Source organism: Eupeodes corollae, chromosome 1 (assembly GCF_945859685.1).
Source record: "Eupeodes corollae chromosome 1, idEupCoro1.1, whole genome shotgun sequence".
In the NCBI taxonomy this organism is placed as follows: Eukaryota; Metazoa; Arthropoda; class Insecta; order Diptera; family Syrphidae; genus Eupeodes; species Eupeodes corollae.
The window spans coordinates 232,910,716-232,937,431 of NC_079147.1; the positions used below are offsets into that span (position 1 = coordinate 232,910,716).

The following is a 26,716-nucleotide window of genomic DNA, read 5'->3' on the forward strand; positions in this document are numbered from 1 at the left end:
ACAAACTTTTCTCGTGATAATTATATCTCCATCAAAACCTCAAGGTTAGAATATTCTTCAGAAATCCATAGCCTGCCATTATCTTAAAGCATATTTGCGTAAATCATTTTGTCGTCATACAACCATATCGCTACCACCATCGTCGGTAACGGTTTTGGTTATAAAGTATAATTTAAATACGCCCTCATTCGAAGCTATTCTACTTATGGTAATATTTCTTAATTAAAATGCATCTTAACCACATTTAATTAGCATCCAATATTCCAATCCGCTTTGATTTTATAAATATCTAAATATAGATATATGAATTTCAATTCTACATATATAGATACACTTTATTGGCGAGAGTTTTGTGGTGAATACATTATGCCATTTTGTATATTAGTATCGTGTACAGTGGTTAACCTTTGATTTGGATTTTCAATGTATACCTACATAGATACTCGTATTAAAGGTGTTCTAAACCTTAACCAGAAGCATAACCTCTATACCCTCGAAACATATCTCCAACGAGACATATCGATATGTATATTATTGCTTTTGAGTGCATTAAGGTGTACTTACAAAGCAAGGTGTAAAGGATATGACACACGAGTGTAACGCATCAATCTTCAATTAACTTAAAAGCATTGTATAAGGCTTTAATGGAAAGTCCTTTGATATGTAGAAGACTGAAACTATATATGCAAGGAGAACATTTTTCATTTTGACAAATGTTAATGTAAAGTGATAAGAAAGGTGAAAACCTTTTATTGAGTACGATATTTTCAGTTCAATTTAGTGCACTAATTTTTTGTCTTTAAAAATGTTAACATTTCACAAATTTTATATTGAAAATATACATTAGTCTTGAAAGTTCAACTGGGACTTAACTTTGCTTCATAGTCCCAGCAGCAGGAAAGAGATAGACGACTTAGAATTTCTGAATATTGACATAACATTATACATTCGTGGAGTACAGCTAAAGAACGAATCTCCGTACATTATAATATGAGCATTCCTTAGGTGGAATACACTTCGTGTCACAGGAATAGGGGCAAGCTTTTTTTCAATTTTAATTCAAAGATATTTTTCAAACCCTTCGGTTTTTTGAAAAAGCCCAAATATGGAATGAATGAAGTATGTATTATTCGCAATTTTTATGTGTCATATAAAGGGTGATTTTTTTGAGGTGAGGATTTTCATGCATTAGTATTTGACAGATCACGCGGGATTTCAGACATGATGTCAAAGAGAAAGATGCTCAGTATGCTTTGACATTTCATCATGAATAGACTTACTAACGAGCAACGCTTGCAAATCATTGAATTTTATTACCAAAATCAGTGTTCGGTTCGAAATGTGTTTCGCGCTTTACGTCCGATTTATGGTCTACATAATCGACCAAGTGAGCAAACAATTAATGCGATCGTGACCAAGTTTCGCACTCAGTTTACTTTATTGGAAATTAAACCAACCACACGAATGCGTACAGTGCGTACAGAAGAGAATATTGCGTCTGTTTCTGAGAGTGTTGCTGAAGACCGTGAAATGTCGATTCGTCGCCGTTCGCAGCTATTGGGTTTGTGTTATTCGACCACATGGAAGATTTTACGCAAAGATCTTGGTGTAAAACCGTATAAAATACAGCTCGTGCAAGAACTGAAGCCGAACGATCTGCCACAACGTCGAATTTTCAGTGAATGGGCCCTAGAAAAGTTGGCAGAAAATCCTCTTTTTTATCGACAAATTTTGTTCAGCGATGAGGCTCATTTCTGGTTGAATGGCTACGTAAATAAGCAAAATTGCCGCATTTGGAGTGAAGAGCAACCAGAGGCCGTTCAAGAACTGCGCATGCATCCCGAAAAATGCACTGTTTGGTGTGGTTTGTACGCTGGTGGAATCATTGGACCGTATTTTTTCAAAGATGCTGTTGGACGCAACGTTACGGTGAATGGCGATCGCTATCGTTCAATGCTAACAAACTTTTTGTTGCCAAAAATGGAAGAACTGAACTTGGTTGACATGTGGTTTCAACAAGATGGCGCTACATGCCACACAGCTCGCGATTCTTTGGCCATTTTGAGGGAAAACTTCGGAGAACAATTCATCTCAAGGAATGGACCGGTAAGTTGGCCACCAAGATCATGCGATTTGACGCCTTTAGACTATTTTTTGTGGGGCTACGTCAAGTCTAAAGTCTACACAAATAAGCCAGCAACTATTCCAGCTTTGGAAGACAACATTTCCGAAGAAATTTGGGCTATTCCTGCCGAAATGCTCGAAAAAGTTACCCAAAATTGGACTTTCCGAATGGACCACCTAAGACGCAGCCGCGGTCAACATTTAAATGAAATTATCTTCAAAAAGTAAATGTCATGGACCAACCTAACGTTTCAAATAAAGAATCGATGAGATTTTGTAAATTGTGTGCGTTTTTTTTTTAAAAAAGTTCTCAAGCTCTTAAAAAATCACCGTTTAAATAGGGACAAAATCTAAGTTGACCTATAAGCGTCTTTTAAATAAAATAAAATAGATAATATAATTAAGAAGTATCGGTAGATTTAAAGGCCTAATCAAAGAGGAAATGGGCCAAATTCGAGTTTTAGGGATCTCGGTAAAACCATCTATTTTATAGCCAGCAAAATTAGAAGACGTTCGAATTTTGTATACAACTACCTCAAGCACCCGGAAAGGTATGGACAAAATAAAAAGAAAGAGTCAAAAAGTGACAACATTTCAGGAAAGGCGGGCGATAGTGAGAGCTGTTTCAAGTTCAAGGCTTTCCACTAGTAAAATCAAGGCAGAAGCTGGGATAAATGTTAGTAAATCTATATCAACAAGTGAAGAGAAAACCACCATAGAATTCTACACGCAAGAGAAACCGCCTTATTTTAGCAACAAATCACAATAGGCGGATCGAGCTTGGTTTACCGTCGTCTTTTTTGATTAAAACAAATTATTTGGACGGACCTGGTGGATATAGTTGCTATTTCTATGAAAAGGAACAAATCTATCTTGAAGAACGGAACAGCAATGGAGGCATTATTATGGTATGTGCAGCAATCACCTTTTACGGGGCAGTGGAGATGGATTTTCAAAGCTCTAAAGTGACGATCAGTCACTTAAAAATCAATTCTGGAACTAGTTTTTCCGCAGCTTTCTGAATAAGTTGGTATTCAATAATGGACTTTCCAACAGAATAATGCACCAATTCATACCGCACGGACAAACAAAAATGGATTAAGTGGTGAAATGGCACCATATTCTCCTGAGTTGAACATCATGGAAAACGCTTGGGTATTGCTTACAAGAAAATTCAAAAAAGGAGGACAGCAATATCAAAAAATCGAAGAGATTATTGAACCCATAAAACGGTCCTGGGCTAAAATTTTGCTCAATTATCTGACAGCACTCTATGAATTCTAACATTACATGTTACATTTGGGGTTTTCCAAAAAACCTAAGGGTTGGACAAAATATCTTCAAATAAGAACCGAAAAAAGTTTGTACCTATTCATGTGGAACGAAATGTACAACTCGCTATTTCACTAAAGAATAGTTCGTTAAAATAACAGTAAATAAATCAAGATATTGCCGACTTCTCAAAAAATTACGGAACATGAAAAAAGTTCTTTATTATTTATGAGAGAATTAATAACGGTCTCCATTTCCGAGTGGGTATGATTTTGAAGTCCTTCTGTAACTATTTCAATTCAAGATGTAGACCGCTGTGTCTTACATACCAAACAACATTTATTGTTCCACGAAGGACTTTATTTTGGAAAGTTACAGCGATTGTTTCCTTGTACGGCCTCATACTTGGATGTCATATGTCTTAAAGAGTTTTAACACTTGCTTATAAGGAGTGATCTTTTAGCTTTTATCTTTTTGGCAACACTGGTTTCACTGTCAAACATCTTCAGTTTGGTCCAAGAACGAACAACGCTTGCAAATTATTGAATTTTATTATCAAAATTCGTGCTCTGTTAAGAAAGTTCATCACGTGCTTCTTCCATTTTACGGTCAGTTTAATCGACCCACTGAAGCGGCTATTCGGGTTTTTGTGACTAAATTTCGCTCGAAATTTACATTGTTTTACATTAAACCAACAATACACTTACGTAGAGTGCAAACTCAAGAAATTATCGCAACTATATCGGTCAGTGATAATGATGACTATCAGTTATAGATTCGTCGCCGTTCGCAGCAATTGGGCCTCTGTTACTCAACAACGTGGATAATTTTTTGGAAGGATTTAGGTGTGATGCCTTTCAAAATAACGCTGGTGAAAGAATTGAAGCTGAACGACCAACTGCAATGTAGAATTTTTGGTGAACGGGCTCTTGGCCGAAGATTAACTTTTTTACTGAAAAATTATGTTCAGCGACGAAGCTCATTTTTGGCTCAATGGACACGTCAATAAGCAGAATTGTCGATATTTTGGAGTGAATACCAAGAGCATTGCAAGAGCTACCAATGCATCCAGAAAAAGTCACAGTTTGGTGCGGTTTATGGGCTGGTGGCATCATTGGACCGTATTTCTTCAAAGATGATGCGAATCGTAACGTAACTGTGAACCGTGAGATGGTATCCAACTTTTTCTAGCCCAAAATGCAAGAGCCTGACTTACATGACATGCGGTTTTAACGGGATGGTGCTACATCACAGCACGCTCACCAATGGACTTGTTGAGAGGCGAGTTCGGTGAACATTTTATTTCACTTTCGGGACCGGTCAATTGCCCACCTGGATCTTGCGATTAAACACCTTAAGACTTTTTTTGTTGGGGTTAAAGCTTATGACTATACAGACAAGCCCTCTTCAATTGACGCATTGGAAGACAACAATGAAACATTTATTAGTGAGATACCGGCCGCAATGTTGAAAAGAGTATGCCAAAATTGGACTAAGCGGATCGACGATGCATTTGATGTCAAAAAAGGTTTTAGACAAGGCGATGCGCTGTCATGCGATTTCTTCAACATCGTTCTGGAAAGAATTGTGCAAAACTCAACTGTCAACACTAGAGGCACAATCTTCCAAAGGTCCATCCAATTACTTGGCTACGCAGATGATATTTACATAATTGGAAGATCAAAGCGTGATGTCAGTGGAGCGTTTTTGAGTATTGCGACGGAAGCGAAGCAGATGGGTTTAGTGGTCAATGAAGGCAAGACCAAGTATATGCTGTCATCAAAAAAGGACACTGAACAACGACGTCTTAGACAAAACGTCACTATGGACAGCTATAACTTTGAGGTAGTTAAGGACTTTGTCTACCTAGGCACCGCTATTAACACAGACAACGACACCAGCGCTGAAATCAAACGAAGAATAACTCTTGCAAATCGCTGCTTCTTTGGACTTAAAAGGCAATTGAGAAGTTAAGTCCTCTCTCGAGTATCTAAAATCACCATCTATGAGACACTTATCATCCCGGTTCTCATTTATGGCACTGAGGCCTGGACCCTGTTAAAGAAAGATGAGAGCGTCTTAGGATGCTTCGAGCCAAAAATTCTTCGGGTGATTTTTAGTCCCGTACGCATAGACGGAGAATGGAGGAGAAGATATAACGTGGAACTGTACGGGCTGTACAGCGACACTGACCTAGTTAGCAGAATTACAGTCCAACGGCTTAGATGGCTAGGTCATGTAGAGCGGATGGACATCAACGCTCCAGCCCGGAAGGTCTTCGAATCCAATCCCGAGGGACGGCGCAGTAGAGGAAGACCACGACTCAGGTGGCGCACCCAGGTGGGAGAGGACCTCAACCAACTTGGCGTGCGAAACTGGAGACAGCTAGCTAGGGACCGAGCTGGCTGGAGACGCATGTTGGTTGAGGCCCAGGTCCGCCCTGGACTGTAGCGCCACCTTAAGTAAGGATGGACGATTTTAGCTGCAGTGAAGGTGAACATTTGCATGAAATAATCAACAAACATTAAATTATATGGACCGTACTTTCGATTCAAATAAATATTTCATGCATTTTTCTGAATTGTATGTGTTTTTTTGAAAAACTTTCCTATAGCTTTTAAAAAACCACCCTTTTTAACATTATTTTGTTCTGAATACATAAGTCACAGTTCTTCTGTTCTTCAAGCTTATTCCAACTCTTTTCTTTTTGTTGTGCTCTTTTCATTACGATTTGACTCCAAAGTCATTCCAAGGCATTTGGCAGTATTGGAGCATGGTACTTCTGTACTGTTTATAGTATTTGGACCATTATTTATGTTTTTGATTGTTAAATCATCAGAATCATATGCAAAGGTGGCCATAATAGCGTTAGTTGGTATCCACTAGAATGACAATTCTTTATAAATGATACAACGTTGGTCCTAAGACACTTCCTTGTGGTACACTGGCTTTTATTTTATTTTGTTCGTAACATAAGATGTCAGTGTTTCGTAATACTGCCTGGAAAGGTCCCTATGCTGTTTGTACTCCACACTAAAGACCAAACCTATTGTCAAAGGCTTGAGCAACATTTATGAATCTAGCCGACCCTTTTCCACTACTTCTGTGATCCGAGGAATTTTTTCTATCACGCAATATATATTTTGAAATAAAAACTAATGGTTCGCAATTATTTGTCCGGATTTCCCTTCCACTCTTTTGATTTCTTAATAGGAAATATTTTTCCGACCAAAAAATAAAGTTTCAACATTTTTTTATTTAAAGTGCAACACTCCGATATTTTTCAGCGTTTTTCTCCAAATTTAATATTGGTAAGGAAAAAGTATTGTATTTACTTTTCAGGCCCTTTTACCTCTCTTACAATGTATGTCTTTGTTATATGAATACTTAATAAAGCTCTCCTCTATTGTTCCGCTTTTTTGGAATATTTTCAAAGTTAAAGTTTGCATCCTTTAATTTTTGAAGATAGTCAGGTTATTATCAATTACAATATGGAGTTATGAAAGGCTACTAACTATAGCCAATAATATTCATATTTATGAAAAATACGTTCTGCCACTGCGCGAAACATTATCAGTGGAATGTTCAATTGTATAGAAGACGATAAAAGTGTAAGAAATATTGAACAAATCACCAAAATGGTTTTTTTTTTATTAACACTTATTTTTCATGCCAATATAAGATTAAATTATTTTAAGCAAAAAAAATACGTATATATTTCGTAATAAAGCTCTGAATAGCAAAATTCCCAAAATTCTTCACCAGTTTTGATTTCAAGTTTCAACTTTTCAATATATAACACTTGATATATTATTCTATTGAGAAAAATCGTGTAACTTTCGTTTTACAGCAATAAGTTTTTTGTTGCATCTTCACTAATGATTCATAAGTTCAAGAAAAATTGTATTCAAAGTTGTTTAAATATTCAACCCAAAACTATAAAATTTTACTCTGTTACCCTGTCGGTATTGCAAAATTATGAACATTAAACACATTCTTCGAAAAAACAAATGCAGACGTAAAAATGTATACATAAGTTTAACCTTTTGTTATTTTATGTTACATTTCAAGTTCTGAAGGACCTTAACAAAAAAAGAAAACCTTTTCATAAAAATGAAAACCAATTTTATGTTGTATACTCAAAATCATTTGATTGCAAGAATGAGTATTGTACCTCAAAAGCATATTCCCAAGAGGATGATGAATGATAAATTGAAATTCCGTCAAAGAATTTTGAAATTGTCTAGTAAGAAAAATATTTTTGTTTGTTATATTTTATTGAAATGAAATAAAGGAAATTCATCTAAAAAATATATGTACGTCCCTGTAAACAAAATATGAACAAATATTATGGACCTATGATTTAAAAATGGTTTTTCATTTAGTATATTCATTAAATTAAAAAAGGTTCATGCTTACATGAGATACTGGAAAAACGAAAATGATTTCATGTTCCAAAAATATTAAACAACCTTAATTCAAGCGGTAAATAGGTAGATTTGGATTTTAAAGAGCATTAAACTTTATTCGTTTTTAAAAAATTGGAAATAAGGAAGTTCTTACAAACATATCAACATTATAAACATGGATTAGTTTATATGTGTAAGCGACGACAACGCGACGCTAAAAAGCCCTTTCTTAGATTTAAGAACTATAACTCTCTTCTCTTAAAATTAGACTTTAGGAAATCTACGTATAGAATGTTTATAGATCTCACTGATGGATTTTGAATCTCGCCACAAATGCCAAATGCTTTATTAATTTTTTTTTTCTCTTGCAAAGTACTTAAGACAATAGGCCCAAAGACGTCCTGAAAACACATTCAAAAAACTTAAACCCTTTTTTAGTAACGTTAAAGTTAACGCGAATGTAGTTTCTTGGCCTGTATTAAAGGCATATCTCTTTTAAAGACTTCTAGACTCATGATTGATTACTGAGATTTTGAGATCTAAGAAGTCTATTCAGCTCTTCACATACATATATTAAACAAAATGATATAATTTGTAGGTATGTAGTTAGATTTCGAGTCGTATGAGTTTTGACTTTTGCCATTTTTAATAAAACACATATTTTATTCTTGATTTGGTTAGAACTAAATATTCTGACAAATTATAGAATACACAAAAAAAAGGATTCTGCTCTTTATAAAGAAGATCAAGTGGAAACATTTTTTTAATTCCACAAAAATTCCACAATAATGTCCTTACTCAGAAAAAAATTTCGACAAAGCTGGAATTTGATGGAGGGTTTCATTTTCCTAAAAAAATTGTAATATGTATTTAAGTTTGGATTGGACCAACAAATATTTGTGGAATTGGAAGGAATGGCACATTTAGACAAATAAAAATAATCAATTATCGATTAGCTCCAAACGATGGAGACATCTGTTGACTGGAGTGAATAAGTATTCAATAGATCGCAAGATTTAAGCGGAAATTGTAAACTTTGGTACTCCCTTACTTTTGTCTGGTGATTTCTGCCAGAGCAAAGTTTAACCTGACTCAGTTAGTTGACGAGCCAACTTAGATTCCTGACGTTGCAGGTCAATCCGCCAACATTCTAGACTTGTTTATTACCTCTAATACTAATAAATATACTGTCAGGCAAATTTCTCATGCCCTTAGAGAACCGTTTAGCAATATGAGAAAGCCAACTTGGACGATCTCAATGAATTCTTTAGAAACTTTAACTGGTCACTATGGTTCCTCGATAGTGACGTGGATTCCAGTGCAGATATGATATCAAATGTATTTCTTTGTGGAATGACAAATTTTATCCTGAATAGGGTAAAATCAATCAAACCCAAAGAAATTTCATGGTTTGATTCGAGCTATAAGGCTTATTAGGATCAAAAATGTAAGTTTCCGGAATTAAAAAGCCAAACCAAATAAGTAAAACCGAAATAAGTTCATCAAACAAGCTAGAAAGACCTATAACGGACATACATTTTTGCATGACCAGAAATTACGGAAAAAATACCACAATGTCCCAATGGTAGTAAAAATGTCTGGTCATTTGTAAAAACTGTGAGTAACACTAAGTCTTCGTAGGTTCCTACGATCGTTTCTAATGACATTCCAAATGTAAGATCGATTGATAAATCCAATTTGCTTGCAGCATAGTTTGCTGTTCATTCGATGCTGCCAGTCAGCGATATGACTCCGCCTGTACTTGAAAGCGTAAACGATTCTATGGGACGAATCTCCTATTGCACTCGGTTAGTACCTATTACTTGAGTTCTTTAAAATCTTGACATTCACATTCCCGCTATTTTTCTGAAGAGGTGTTCTTTAACGCTGGAAAAACCACTTCGTAAGCTTTTCCATCTGTCCTATTCTACAGGTCTCTTTCCGAGTGGATGGAAAACTGCATTTGTCAAGCCTGTCCCTAAAAAAGACGAATCCTCCTCACCATCTAACTATCGACCAATTGCACATACATCCCTTCTTTCCAAGGTCATGGAAAAGCTGATCGATTTTCGGCTTAAGAAATACCTTGAAGAACAGAAGCTTCTTAATAACCGGCAATATGGCTTTCGTTGCAATAAGTTCCCTGGTGTTCTCATGGTTAATCTCACCGAACAGTGGAACAAAGCTTTACATCGTTTTGGAGAAAGTAAGATTATTGCACTTGATATTTCTAAGGCATTTGATAGAGTTTGGTACCAAGCTCTCTTTTCGAAAATGGGTGCTTTTGGTATTGACGAACCTCTTCTTCGTTGGGTTAGAAATTACTTTTCGGACCATTGAATTCAAGTAGTATTGGACGGGTTTAAATCTGATATCCACAAAATAAACGCTGGTGTGTTCCAGGGCTCTGTTTTGTCTCCGACACTCTTCCTTAGTTTTATAAATAATCTTTTGTCTGAAACTTCTAACCCACTAAATTGTTTCGCTGATGACAGAACCCTCAGCTTTTCATATTCGTTTTTACATTCTCATCTTTGTTCTTCGGATGTGGAATGCCAACGGCAGCGTATGATAAGCTCATTAAATGCTTCTCTTGACAGCAGTCAAAAACCGTGTTGAATTTAATGCTTCGAAAACTCAATGCTGTCTACTGTTGCAAAAGCGTAATCCTTACATAATGCCACTATCCATAGCTATCAGTCCTAGGTTGTGGTTAATCACATATTTGACATCGCAAAAAATGCTGCTAAGTGTTTAGGTTTTCTCCGACGATGCAGGAAGTTTTTTACCTCTTCTGATCTGGCTATAATTTATAAGGCCTTTATTCGTCTAAAACTTGAGTACAATTCCCATATTTGGGCAGGTGTTCCTATAACCCACTTGAGTATTTTGGACAGAATTCAAAAGAGAACTATAAAAATAATACGTGACCGTTGTCTAAATGAAACGTTTCCATCTTTGGAGCACCGTCGTCGTAAGGTTTCATGTCTCTCATTATTGTATCGCTACTTCCATAAACAATGGTCTAATGAAATAGCTAGCTGCATTGCTTCCTCAAACAATTCAACCGTAATACTCGTTCTTCCGAACAATTATAAGATATTGGGGACGGTAAAATAGAACTGTAACCAAAAACGGAATGCATTAAGCTGCCAAGCAATTTTTGTACTGTTTTCGGGGAAAAAATGAATTGATTCAGAGTATTTTTTCCGGAGCAGAGTAATTGCTTCAATTATAACTGTCTCAGTCATCGGGCTATTTCGGCAGCCAAAGTTGTTAACAGGATACTGTTGTTAATGAAAATGATAGTCTAGGTTACCACTTCATAATCTTCTATTTAATATTGATTCACCTACTATTTTCCTGCGTAATTTGTGACTCCACCTCAATTTTGCAAAGGTACACATTTGGTCATCAAAAAGATCACCGGAAAGTTCAAAGGAAAAGTGGTCCTGTTGCCACGTATAAAAATGGTACTGTCAGATTCTACTATTCCCTTCAGAAGGTTACACTTTCTAATTAGCTTTTTCCATGTCTATATATAAATCTCAAGGCCAAACAATGTCTTTTTGTGGTTGTTCCAGCGATCATGATGAACAAATGGATCGGGTGATTCCGAAATTGATATGCGGACGGGCGGTCTCGCGTTCGCGTTGTTGGAAAAGCTAATGGATTCTTTTCCACCTATCCTATCATTTTTCCTATCCATGGATCAGTTGTGGACTCTGAAATCCCTGATAAAACAGAAACGCTTCTCGAAAGCATGTCGGGCACCACATGATCTTTTCCCTTCCTATGAATAATATCGAATTCAAATTGCTGCATACGAACAGCCCACATTGCCTTTAATTTGCTCAACCAAATCAGAGAATGATGGTCGGTTATGACCCTAAATCTCACCCCTTCCAGATATGGCCGCAATTTCTCTATTGCCCACAGAACAGCTAAACACTCTTTTTCTGTGGTCGAATAGTTCCTCTCATTCCTATTTAATGATCTGCTCAAATAGCAAATCACCTTTTCTCCCTCCTCAAAATCCAGCGTTAGGACTGCCCCAATCCCATAATCAGAAGCATCTGCCTGAACGACAAACGTCTTAGTAAAATCCGGACACGTTAGGATTGGTGCCGCCACTAAACACTCCTTAGCTTTTCTAAAACTTTCCTCGCATTCCTTACTCCAATTAAACTTTTCATCTCTCTTTAAAAGATTGGTTAACGGTTTAACTAAACTTTCAAAGACGTTCCGATGAAACTCCTAATTTCCTTAATGTTCTTTGGTGAGGGGATACCAATCATATTTTCAATTTTCTCAGGGTCCATGTGAAGACCATTTGTGTCTACAACATAACCCAAACATTTTAGTGATGGCCTAACAAAATTACATTTTTCCCTACCTACTTTTAAGCCTGCTTTAATTAACCTATTGAAAACCTCATTTAAAACTTCCATATGTTTTTCGAAAGTGTCTGTCACGATGATAATATCATCGAGATAGACGAAGACAAATGGTTTTAACTCTGCTCCTAAAACCGTATCTATAAATCTTTGCCATGTTGCGGGTGCATTATGCAACCCGAAAGGCATCCTTAAAAACTGAAATAAACCCCTACCTGGAACTGTGAAAGCTGGGATCTGCCAATATGCAGATTTAATATCCAGTGAACTTAAAAACCTAGCGTTATTCAACTTATCTAAGATAGCTGTAATTAACGGCAGAGGGTAAGCATCCCTATCCGTGACCTCACTCAGTTTCCTATAATCTACACAAAACCTGTACGAGCCATCTTTCTTTTTAATCATGACAATGGGAAAAGCCCATGGACTATTTAATTTGTCTATTACCCTGTCATTATTATGAGTAACGTTTGTGGAATATCAGCCATGAAGGTCGTCATGTTTTTTTTACAAATGGCATATATGTAAAAATGCACGGTGGTGCCCATGTCTGATGTTGTCCTACCGTTCCCCTTTAATATAGTTAACAACAATGTAATATTACAAAAAAAGTTAGCTACAGCAACGGGTGGTCGGGTCAGCTAGTAAAATTGTTTTTTCGAGATCGGAAATTTCTAAAATGCTTAGATTTAGAAATATATTTTTTTATAAAGTATTAAAGTCGAAAAACAAATGAAGCTATCCAACCAAAGTTCAGCTTTTATAAAATCTTTCTAATTTACATTTTCGTCATCTATCCTTTTTGACGAAACGATACAACTTAAAATGGCCTTTGCTTTTTTGTTAGTTTTTCTCATTTAAAACTTGTCCCGTGGTTCAAACCATCCTGATCTGCTCTACAACATCATCACATTTCTCCAATGTTCTTGAACTTTTTCTTGAACTTTATAAAAAATTTATCAAGCCCTGATTAAATTAAAATTTTAAGCCTTTCATTGAAAGTCAATCTTTCAGACCATCGTAAGTTCTACTATTTTGTTTTTGAATTCCCACAAATATTAAACGCCATCATTTGTAATTTTCTGTAAAGTCATACCCATCAAATTCACGGACCCATCTGTCTTGTATCTATGTATATGCCTGACGTACAGACACCAACAAAACAACAGGGAAACAAATAAAACTCATTATAATTCTCTATATAGCATTTTAAGGCTACGCCCGTGCGTCGTACGCTCGCCGTAATGGCTAAAAAAAACGAAACTTTCGTAAAAACATTCTAGGATTTAAAAAAAGGGATAAAATAATGATTAAAGGATGAAGGATCCGAAGCGCTTGTATATATTTACATAACTTAACATTAAATTTTGTTCGCTATAGACTATAGAGAGCTAGGCTATATGGACTATGGACTTCGGGCAGTGATGGCAAAGATGAAGCCTCTATTTTTTTTAGTAAATGAGGATATAGACAAAGTTTTTCAATTTATGTGAGCACATAAAGCAAAGTATGTATTTAATGCTTTTATGCTTTTACGTCCTGCAAACAGTTCACGTATTTTTATGTACGTCTACATTTATCTGTGTGTCCTAAACAAGGACGTTATTTATATTTTATATCACACTGGAAAATGTGTGTTGCTTCTTTCAAATCAAGATTAAACTATTCTAAATGTTCTTCTGTGTCAATGATGTCGTAGTTTTGGAAGATATCTCAAAATGTATACAGATCCCGATTTTATCTATTTTTGTATTCTATAAGGATAACGTCTAAATGATTCTAAATAAAATATAAAAAGAACTTTTCGGTCTATTTTCATCATCAACTTACATCAATCCAATGTTCACCAGGGAAAACAGCTATTAGTTCAGTGTTGGGTTCAAGAGTTCTGAAATATTCCTCATCGTCTATTTCCGTTCCATCGGAATCTAAATGTATCGTTGGCAGGAGATCGACTTTTTCAAACTTTTCCGCCACTTTTGTACGAATCTCTTCGAGTGAGGATGCAACAACCGCTTTCTTAATGTGTCGTGTTATGTCCTTGATCTGCAAATAGAGAAAAAACGAGGATACAGAAATTACTTTAGGGATTGATTTTGTGTTTCTGTTCATCTTCTTGGTGATGGAGGGAGGGGTATTCTATTACTCAAATATGTCATTTATATTCGCACAACAGCAATAAGTGGGATTTCAGAATTTATTGAAATCCGATTCGATTCAATTCACACTCCGACTCTCAGAACTCCTCATCAGAGCAACAACTATCTTCTATCTTGAGGAACGTACAATGTATACAATAATATGTACATATATTTTAACTGTTAAAAGGACCAGAAGCAACAACAACAACAGTTCACTTGACATATCAAGGAGTTCATTGAAAAGGACTTCTCGTTTTCATTGCAGACGATACAACTAAAGTATACGAAAAGTGTATATGCATATTATAAGAGAGCTTAAGGACACATCACGGCTCAGATTGCAGTAGAGCACTCGTCATATACATATATTCTATGCCATGGCATGTCCCACATTTGTATACTGCATAGAAGATGCCTTCTTGTGCCTTCAAACCTACCTACAATATCCGTTCAAAGCCTCATGGGGCTACTTTGGAAATACCGAGGGGTTTATTTTTTAGAAGTGGGCGTGTATAGTTTCGATTTCACATTATTCGCTGGATATGTAGGGATAAAAGATTTTAATCGATATGATGAGCTTTTGTAGACATAAAGAGGGTGACATAAGTGTTTTATGGTTTAATGACAGTAAATTCATTTACAGCTAATAATAATTAAAGTAGAAACGTGTATAGATTTTATTCCCAAAGTGTCTTAATATTAATACCACAATGAAAAAGTATATTTGCTTTATTAAGATAAAATTGAAGCAACTTGACACTTTTGAAATTAGAGCCTTTCTACAGTCCTTATTTTATAAAACGGCATCTTGACAAAAACTTGATGCACACATAAGATTCAATAAACAAAAAGAGGCTGAGATGCGACCCACACTGATACCTTCCCATCTCGTCGGTCGATTTTTCTTGCTTAAAAGTTTTTAGGTTTTCGTGTTGTGTGTAAAAAGTTGTCAGTTGAATTATTCTTAAAAAAAATTCAAATCACCAACAATATTTTTCAAATCAAGAAATAGTTTAGTTTGAAAATCTAGTTTTGTTAAAGAGATTTTTAGTCGAAAATAAACTTCTACCAATTTTAGTAGTTTTAGTTTTCTTAAATTTTTACAAATTGGATGGATGAAATTAATTTGAGAGATATCAAGAACCGATCATCAATTTTTACCAAATTTGCGTACTATTTTTTGTATATTTCATTTTTTTATGAAGAAACGGGCTTTTGGATTTTTATAAAAAAAAGAACTATTGAATATCGAAAACAATATTTTCTGTGAAATAAAATAAGTTTAAAGCATATATTTTAAATATTTGAAAAGCTATTTGAGTCGAAAGCAAATTTTTACCAAGTTTTAGTATTGTTTTTTTTAGGTTTTTATTTTTTGTAAAAAAAACTTTAAATTCGATTTTTTTTCAAAATGTTATCGAATGTTGAAAACAATATTTCTTATAAGATAAAATTAGTTTAAATTTTTGAAAAGATATTTGGGTCGAAAATCAATTTTTACCAACTTTGAGTAACTTTTTTTTAGTGTTTTAGTTTTTTGTAAAAAAAAAACTGTCAATTCGATTTTTCTTAAAATTTTACTGAATGTTGAAAACAATATTTTTCATAAGATAAAATAAGTTTGAAGCCAAAATCGCAAATTTTTGAAAGATATTTGAGTCGAAAATCATTTTTTATCAACTTTTGTTAATTTTTTTTCGGTTTTTAATTTTTTGTAAGAAAACTGTCAAATCGATTTTTTTTTAATTTTACTAAATGTTGACAACAATATTTTTTGAAAATAAAAGTAAATTAAAGCTAATATCTCAAAGTTTTGAAATGATATTTGAGTCGAAAATCAATTTTTTCCAACTTTTATTAATTTTGTTTAGGTTTTTATTTTTTGTTTCGATTTTTTTATTCGATTTTTCTCAACATTTTTAAAATGTTGCAAACAATATTTCTTATAAGATAAAATAAGTTTAAAGCCATAATCTCGGGTTTTTGAAAAGATATTTTAGTCGAAATTCAATTTTTACCAACTTTTAGTAATTTTTTCTTAGGTTTTTTAATTTTTCAAAAAAACTGCAGATTTGATTTTTCTCAAAATTTTACCTGACGTTGCACAAAATTATTTTGGAGATGAAATCATCTTTTATTCGTAAAATGTTGGAGGTGCAAATTTTTTGTTCAGTTTTTTTGATTTATAAAAAAATCGTCAATTGGATTTTTTTCCCAAAAATATACTGGTTTAGTTTCACGTTACGATGTATAATATAAAATTTAATTCAAGGCTCCAGCGTCAATGGTTCGTGAGATATTTAGGGTTAACCAAAATGTTCACCTTTTTTTAAACTGCTTTGGTAAAAAAAAACCACCGACGCAATTATATTGAGAGTAATTTCTGCATATTTCTGCATTATTATGTGTATAACAACATTTATTTGAAATCGATATCTCTACTGGTTCTGGAACCACGCACAGACATCTCTCTAAAAAAAATGCATTTCAAACCTAGGGACCTTGAAACGTCGAGAAATGTAAAAATTTTCAATTCGACAAATCGGATCGGATAACAATAATTTCCTTTTCGAAATCAACTAGGTTTTAATAGATTGCGAATCTGTATTAAGAAGTTAAAAGGAAGAAATGTTGCTAGATTTCATGGGTTTACACTCAGTCTTGCAAAAAAAAAAGAAATGCTCAACAAACTACATTTTTAAGCTTTCTTAGCTGACGGAAATGACTCTTGTTAGGAATGTCAGATTTTGCTTTTTATCATTTATAAATGATTTTTATAAGGTCCTGATAGCTAAAATTAAAATCAAAGATTACAAAAAATTCTGCCCAAGAAAGAGCTACAAATGAGGATGCATTTTAAACATCTTATATTTTCAATCTTAAACCAAACATTCTCGAGACTTAAAAGTTCATTTAATTTTGTTAATTCACCAGAAGAAGATTAAATCTGTAGGCTTAAAGTATTAACAAATTAATAATAAGAAATAATAGGCAAAGAGGAAGGTCCTAATTTTGAGACAGTTTAACAGCACACTTCAATACAATACCTTTTTAGAGTCTTTTGATTTTGTTTATTGTGAACATAACTAAAATTTAAGGAAGTTGGAAATTTGAGTTAATAAAAAAATGGTTTAAAAGTGTGTTGAGATATATCCGGTTTAGAAAGGATGCATACAAACGGTCCAAATTTTCAATTCAATGGCTTGGGTGAGTTTGGGTGTACTCGAATATTGTTCCTCTGCTCCGTATACTTGATGTGTCAGCTATTTCCAAAAACATTGTCTACGATTTTCAAATCCCTTGAGAATAGTGTCGATCTTAATGCCTTTATAGTTTGGCTCTGAATTAAGGTTTTAACAATCCGGGCTATGTGTGTTGACAAATTTACGGCAGAGGTTATAAAAGGGTTTAAAAGTGTCAAAAGACTGCTTTTTTCAGTATACCATTGTAAGACAAATGTACATTGTGGTTAACACAAAATGTAGTTTGCAGGTGCCAGGTGAAATAGCTTCCCACAGCTATTTTTCCGAAGGTCTTGCAAGCTACAGCCATCGGGCCTCACAAATACATTTTATTTTTGTCGGATAAGACCAATCATTACCACTGAGAAAACCCACGTGACATGTAACACATGTACGCTATAAAAACTGAGGCGTTGCCCTTTTCGAACCAGATTAAGGGATGGCTTTTTCTTTATTTTGAGTCTTTTTATTTGCTTAGTTTTCGAAATAACACGATGAATAGCTAAGACTTTCCTTGACATCACATTTTTTTCCCTGATTTTTGCCAAAAAAAAGTCGTAAGAATTTGAATCTTAATCTTGTAATTAATTCTAAGTAATTAATCTAATAAATTATTATTTTTATGTGTGAAATTCATTTCATTGCCAGTTGTGAAGACGTGGCAAATCCTCAAAGAATAATTTTTGTCATGAAGAGTGCTTTCTCAAATTTACCATTTTGATTCGGCTTAAAGCTGTAGGTCCCATCCACCTATTTTTTTTTTATTTTATTTAAATTATTTTCAAAAACTCGACGCAATAATTAGGTTTATCAAAGTTTATGAATTAGTTCCTAACTTCAACTAGGAAGTTGAAGAATAGTGGAAATGTTTTAAAGTGTTTATATTTGAAGGGCTTAAATAATATTGGTGTAACTACCTTTTTGGAAAGTGTATTTTTCAAAAATGTTTCTTCAGTATTTCAAGCCCGTACCGATAGTATACACAGGAATAAAATGCTCTATTTGGATCTTTCAGCGCGTTTTTCTTGAAGTGCGATTTTCTAATTTGACTTATTTGAATTTATTTATCTACTTTAAGACGATCTTGGAAAAATGTTGATAAGATAAAATTAACAAATGTGTATTCAAATTACGGCCCTATTAAATGCAATAAAACAGACTTTTCACAAGAATTAAAGACTGTTTTAGCTATCGTCCGGAATTTTGGTCGGTAAAGAAAAGTATTTTTTGGTTCTCGCCTCTTCGAAGACATAAATAATTCTCTTTGTGGAATTGTACAAGTTTCACATACAAAACGGTATGGCTCCTTAATAAACTGAAGATATTTACTTCTGAAACAAATTTTCTTTGGATTAGTCAGAGCTCAATTGAAATGCTTTTATAAGTAAGAAATGTTCAAACTTTTTCGACAATGACTTGCTGGACAGTAGTGATCAATGGTTAACTTTTAAAGCCGCTACAAAGGGTTTAAATTATCAGCGTTATCACTTCACTTCAATTGAAGTGGATCTACTTCCTTTTTTTCAAGTAAATTCAAAATCTACTTCCTATTACGCTCGATCATTAAAATATTGAAATCTACTTAATTTTTAAGGTCTGTGTTTCTACCTACTTCAATTTTAATAAAAATAGACTGAATCGACTCCTTTTTTCTCCTTATCACTCTTGTATGTAGTCTCAAAACTTTCAAGAGAATCAAAAATCGCTTGAATGTTTGCATTTGCGGAGAGGTTCCGTTTTATCTATAGTTTTCTAGTTTAACCCTTTTGTCATTTTTACTTCTGACATATAGGACCTGTTTGGCAAGTTTTGCATTCGTAAAAAAATTCGACATCGAGATTTTAATCAAACATGGTATTACGATGGTAGAGAAGTCAAAAAAAGTGGGTCCCCCTATTTCGTCAGTTTGTCTGTATGTTCTTATACTGTCTCAATAATATTTGATGACCAAAAATGTCACTACCCGTGTTTTGTTGGAAAACTATCAATAGTGTAGTAGGATTTTACACGAATAACAAAAACAATATCCGCAGTATGAATACTACCGATAAATGTTAAAGTAGAATCTTACCATAAATTGGTTTCTGACATTTTACGAGTATCGAATGGATCTTATGTGATTTCGTTCTCAAATATTGGTATGATTGCAGTACCCGTGGCATGATGGTTAGTGCGTTGGACTGTAATGCCAGAGGTCTTCGGTTCGATTACTGCCTAAGCCATCTTAAGTCTTTTCACGGGTACTACCTTTTGCGAGGAATTGATAAATTCTGCAAAAGTAACTCTTGTCATGAAAAAGTGCTTTCTCAAATTAGCCGTTCGGATTCGGCATATTAACTGTAGGTCCCATCCATTCCTGACAACATTACTCGCACACAGGAATGGTTGAGATTTGTAAGTCACTAGGCCCTAGCTCTCAACGGACTGTTGCGCCACCCAATTTATTTTATTTTCATATTGGTACGATTGAAATAGCATTTGTATCTCGATGGCTGTGTTCGTTGAGAAGATGTGCATTTGGAATAATGAGTTTTCCATTGGGGAAAAAATCCATTTGTTTCTGTTAATATTATTTAGTTTTGTTAATGAATGAATGAATGGACAAAATAATAGAAAAGATGATTAGGTTTTCTATGTTTTTTTTCCAAAGGTTTATATCAGTTTAGATTAAATAAAATTTGTTGCTGTGTCCACCACACAAGAAGATTGAAAAATGATTAAGTTTGACAGCACTTTCTAAAATATAAATGGTGTTTAGATTGTTTCGATGTTTCTTATGAAGTGCAAGTGAGATAGTTTGATTCGTGTTAAACAATGAAGATTAAAACAGAACTATATTTTTTGTACATAAATATAAAAACAAACAGACCATACTGCATTATCTGTAAAACCAACTCGTCCACACAGGTTTTTCTTCAAAAAGGTTGATAGTGGGGAATTAAGCTCATTTCAACTCGATTCAGGTATATAAAGAATTGAGGTGAGCTCCAAACTCACTTTAACACCACATGTTAATGTAGCAGTCTACGAACAAACCCCCTTCTTGAAGTTTTTATTTTATGTCAAATTGTTTGCTTAAAACTCTAAATTATCACCCTACTCAGACGTATTTCTTTGGTATTGATAGTCAACTATTAAAAATGATAAAATATTCTGCCAAATGTTCAATTGCATCAATATCAATTTTCAAATATAAAAATTGGACTACTGCCGATCGTTTTTTTTGGCAATTTCTCACTGTACTTTATATGGAATACCGAAACAACTCGGCTATTGTTTTAATATTAATTTTTTGAAACTTGATATTTTGAAAATGGGTCATCTTTTTTTCAAAATTGAAATGCAAGACGTCTAAAAATAAGTCAAAAACTCCATACCAAAAAATATTTTCAAAGTAAAATTCAAAAACGATAAAAATTTTACAAAATTAACGTTTTTTTTGATAATTCAAATAGCATTTAATTTTTTGAAAACAAACTTTTGTTTGCAGGTACATTTTAGATCTTAAAATACAGGAAATCGTTTTTAACAGACTTTTTTGGATACATGAGCGAGTTATTTCTTTTCTGTTTGTTATTGTTATTTGTGTTCAGTTGTGCTCTCGTGTAATTTTGGATTTGAGTTTTTGTTTTCAATATGATAAGATATTTTCAAGTTGTCTTAAAAAAAGATAAAAGGTTTGTTGATGTACTGAAATTGTATTATGATTACAATAACTATTTCTTGTAGAACTCGTCCTTTGCAAACAAAACATCCTAAAGTCATTTTATTTGGCCAACACGAGCCCAATCCTTGCGTTTTCGATGCCAACAACTAAGAATTAGTGTAAGAAATGTTTAGTGCAACTTGGAGGCTGGATCTGATCTTGCAGACTAAACTTTGTAAAAGCAATTCAAAAGAAATAATAATATTATTGAAAAAGAGTACAATTCAGCTCATCGAACTGATCGGACTTTCCTTCTGTGCGTAAAGATTACAAAGCCAAAATTCATAAGCGGAAAAGATCCCCCTCTAGTGTTGAAGACATTCGCTTGTCACTCAACAATAGCAAAAATAGAAAAATGGGTCCGGATGACCTAAGGTTCGGGCGTTTCACAACCTTACAATGTCTCCCTGATACCCAAAATGATAATAACATTGAATGTGACGAAGTTATAGTTACACCACAAATAAAAAAAATAAAAATTCCATCCATATGCGTACTGCAAAAATCTTGTGAAAATGTACATTCCTTATTAAATGAAATCCAAGTTATTGATTACTTTGTTAAGAAAATGTCAATTGGCATTAAAATAATGTGTAACAATGTTGAAGATCACCAAAAAGTGACCTTCCTTCAGCGAGGTTATTGAAATTTGTTTTGTTTGGTTTGGACGAAATGCCTACAGAAACTTTGAAAACCGAACTTATTAGAATTGGTTTATAGTGTGTATATGTAAAATTGATTAAAAAAACAATATAATAATTTGCTTGACATCTTATATGTAGTGTTTCTTGAAACTGGCTCAACAAGACTCGTAGATTTAAAAAAGAACATTAAATCTGTTTTTAAAACACAAGTAAAATGGGACTTCAGTCGACAGCCAAAACATAGATTTTCGTAATGTCACAACTGCCAAATATTTGGCCTCGGTGAGAAGAATTGTTTTATCAAAACTCATTGCGCGATTTGTTCTGAAAATCACAAAACTGGTAAGTGCAAGTCAATTAACATAAAATGTACAAATTGTAATGCAACGCACAAATCGATATGAAAGAAAAATTATCTTCGAGAAGCAAACGTCAAATGCATACAGTTGAGGAAGTGCATCAATCGTTTTTACCAAACGAAATGGACTTCCCTTCACTCCCGACAAATAGAAGAGTTCCAGCAACATCAAAGCCAATTTCTGTACCCGTCTCTCATACGTGGGCAAACAATCCAAAGACTGGTGGCAACTTACGGCGGAGATGATAACACTTTTAAGCAATTGTAATATAAAAGCAGAACAATTTAATACTATTGCACAATTAGCAATTTAATATTTATATAACCAAACACCATGAATCATACATCCATGAATATAATATGTCGGAATGCTCAAAGCATTCGATATAAAACAATAGAATTTTTTGCCTTTCTCAGAAGGCATAATGTAGATGTAGGCCTAGTTTCCGAAACTTGGCTCTCTCCTAATGAGAGATTAGGTTTAGGTAGTCATGAATATATTTGTTATCGTTTAGATAGAGAAGAGCATATGGGAGGCGGTGTTGCCGTGTTTGTGAAAAAAACAATTCGTCACGAACTTATTCCTATTTTAAATACTAAAATTATTGAAAATATTGGGATAAAAATACCTTTTTCAAATTGTTTAGCTTTAAACATAATTTCTGTTTATTTTCCGGGTGTGCAACTTCAAACGAAAAACGTTTCAACTTTAACAATGATCTGAGGAAGGTTATTAGTTCAAATGAGTAATTTTTAGTTGGTGGAGATTTCAATTGCAGAAATCAGAGATGGAGCTGTACAAGAGCCAATGCGTGGGGCAATATCCTTGAAAATATAAACTCAAGGTATTCGTTCAATGTACTTTATCCTCCCGAGCCAACATATTATCCTAGTAATAGTAGGGCAAACCCGTCTACTTTGGATATTTTCTTAACAAACATCCCAAATCTGTTTACTTAACCCGTTGTTATAAAAGAACTAGGCTCAAACCATTTACCAGTTATAATTCGTACTCTTGTTTCACCTTTACACCAAAGAAATTATTATTTAGATCAGAAAAATGCAAATTGTTTTACATATAAAAGAGAAATGCGATCAAGGTTAAGAATAATGAATAACATTCATTTGGATGAACTTAATGTTCAACAGATAGATATGGATGTTTCAAATTTGACAACTGCTATCCTCGAAAGCGCTAATATAGCAATTCCAAAAAAAACAAGTACAATGTGTTTCAGGTAATAACCTACCTTCAAACATTGTCCAAATTATCAAGATTCGTAACATCAATCGTAGAAGGTGGATAAGAACTATAGAGATCCGTACTATATCTCGCAGATTAAGTTTCTCAACGCGGCGTTGATTAAAGATCAAATTCTCGCTTTCAGAAACAGAACTTGGATCAAAAACTTCAAAGTTTAAAAACTGAAAGTAAGCTATTTTGGAACATTATAAAAATAATAAAAAAGAAAAATTCATTTGTTCCGCTTTAAAAATAGGAAATACAATTGCTCTGTCTAATTTTGAAAAAGGAAACGCACTTGCACAAAGTTTTTCCAACAAAAATTCAGACAATAGAACCACAAACAACATTATTGAGACTCTAGTAAATAATTCCATAAATTCTTTAGATCTTTTAGATCTCCAGATGATCTAGTCTCTTTAGATGATATTAAAACTATTATCTCGTCTCTTAGAAACAGAAAAACAGCAGGTTTTGACAAGCTTAAGAATTTGTATCTTAAGAACCTTCCAACAGCAGGAATAAAATACATTCAGTACTTGTTTAGTTCCTGTTTTAAGTTAAATTATTTTCCGGTTAGTTGGAAATTAGCTAAAATTTTTCCGCTCTTAAAACCAGGCAAATCTGCAGATATGCCTTGCAATTACAGGCCGATCAGTTTACTTAGCTCATTAAGTAAATTTTTTGAACAAGTAATTAAAAAAAAATAACACCACATGTTGAGAGATACGATATACTTTCACTGGAGCAGTTTGGATTTCGTGCCTTCCACAATTCAGTTCACCAAGTACATAGAATAACCAAACATATTAAGAAAAATTTCAATGAAGGAAAAAGCACAGGTACGGTGTTCCTTGACATTGAAAAGGCGTTTGACAACGTTTGGCACGACGCTTTGCTACATAAGCTTTTGATTCTAAACTTTTCAAAGTATCTCATAAAGATTGTACAATCATTTTTAAGAAACAGGACATTTAGAGTTACTGTAAACAATAACTTTTCTGATGCTTTTGATGTAAGTGCAGGTGTACCTCAAGGCTCTGTACTTGGTCCAATCTTATATAATATTTTCACTTATGATTTCCCCTCCTTCCCAAACTGTGAAAAAGCAATTTTTGCCGATGATACCTGTATCTTTTCTTCTGATTCAGTTGGCTTCGTCATAGAAACTAACTTGCAATCTGCATTAAATGAAATACAAAGCTACTGCAATGCTTGGAAAATAAAAATAAATGCTTCAAAAACACAGGCTGTCTTTTTCACTCGAAAAAGAAAAGCTTGTTTCTTGCCAAGTAATGACCTAGTTATTTGCGGAATGAGTACAGGTTGGCAAACAAGTGCAAAATATCTTGGGGTATACCTCGATAAAACCCTTACTTTTGGCTTACATGTACAAGAAATACTGAAAAAATTTAATATCATCAACCGTAAATCTAAATTGAGCATGTAAAATAAGTTGTTGATATACAAAGTTGTATTTCAAGCAATAATATTTTACGGTTCTCCAGCATGGGGCAGATGTGCTATAACTCACGTTCGTAGGTTACAAATCATTCAAAATAAAGTCTTGAAATTGATGTTGAACCTACCGAGACATTTTTCGACAGAAGAACTGCACCAAATTTGTAATATTGAACTTATACCGTTAAGACTTTCAAAGCTTTATGAGAGATATAACATAGCATGCAATTCTTCCCACAACGAATTGATAGCAAACCTGGCTAGTTAATAAATATTTATAAAAAAATAAATATAGTAATGTACGTATACATATATATATATATTACATATTAATATTTATTTGTTATTTAGATAATTTTTTGTATATTTATTTATTTTTTTATTTATTAAAAAAATGTATACTCTTCGAGTATTTGTTAATTTAATAATTTTTTTTTAATTTGTTTTTAAAGTTATTTATTTATTTCGCTATTCGTTTAGTTAATGCTCAATGTTTGAAAACTTATTATTTATTTATTTATTTATGACTTATATTTATTTATTTATTTTGTATTTATTTATTTATTTATTCATCTATTTATTTATGTATGTATTATTTATTTCCTGAGTATATTGTAAAGCTTGGTTCTATCTTAAGCTTCACCGCCTTCCATTAGTTCCAACTCTTTTAATGAAGGTTTTTAGAAACTTTTCCTTCACTATATTTTGTTCTACATTTTCATTTGCTTAAAATACTGTTTATTCTTATTGTCAGTAGCAAGGTAGTTATATACCGTAACTCTGTAAATTGTGCAATATAGGTTAAGATATCAATGTAATATATTTTCTGCTTAAATAAATATATCCAATACAATATATTATTGAAATGGACTTATTCTTAGTAAAAAAAGGTTCATGATTCAGATATTGAATTTCCTTGTAATTAAAAGTAAAAATTTGTTTACAAATAAATGTTTGTGTTTTATGGAATTTAAATTGATTCATTCGTCCTGTGAATGTTTTTCTAGCCGCAATCGAATTATTTAGTTCCTGATGTATTTAAAATGACATGATAATTTCCTGCACCTGTTTTGTATGTGCAATTTTTACAACTTGAATGCTGTATTATAATTAAACGCTCTACTCGTATGTCGTATGTATGAACACGCATTCCTCGTGTTAATATAAAGTGGGGCCTTTGGAGTGCATGGTATTTATTTTTAATTCAAATCAAAGAAAATAAAAAAATTAAAACTCAAATTGAAATCAATGGTTTCGAGCATCAGCTCATCAGATAGTTCCTGGATCATTCCCGAATTGCTTGCATAACATTGGTTAAAGTTCAAAGGGTTGAAAAAGTAGCTCCGAGGCGGCCAATTGACATTACCAAGAAGGCCAATAAAACAATTAAGGCATTTGGTAAACAAAAAGTGATTGTGGTATGGACTCTATATGACATTGCACGCCACCCTGAAAATCCATGTGTTCAATTTAAGTTAAAAAATATGACTCCTTCATGTCCAACGTTAACAGAATCATTGTTCCCAGCCTCATATTCCAAGAAAATTGGTCTACTCTACAATCCTTACCAAACTGTCAATCATTGTGGATGCATTGCTTTCTCGAGAAAATTATTTTTGCAATTTTGTAAGCCAACTTCAAAAATATGACTTTTCGCCAAATATCCAACTGGAGATGATTAAGGCCCAAACTGCGAAGCTATTATTACGCAGATGGTCG

At 33.5% G+C, this 26,716-nt stretch overlaps 1 protein-coding gene across 1 annotated transcript in view; it reads right to left on the bottom strand.

The window, feature by feature from the left end:
- LOC129938578 (DNA fragmentation factor subunit alpha-like) overlaps positions 1-26,716 on the bottom strand; it is a 115,180-nt gene that overhangs the window by 21,366 nt on the left and 67,098 nt on the right. The window contains exon 2 of the mRNA XM_056046218.1: positions 14,033-14,248. Within this exon, the coding sequence (XP_055902193.1) occupies positions 14,033-14,248 (216 nt within the window). The remainder of the gene's footprint in view (positions 1-14,032; positions 14,249-26,716) is intronic.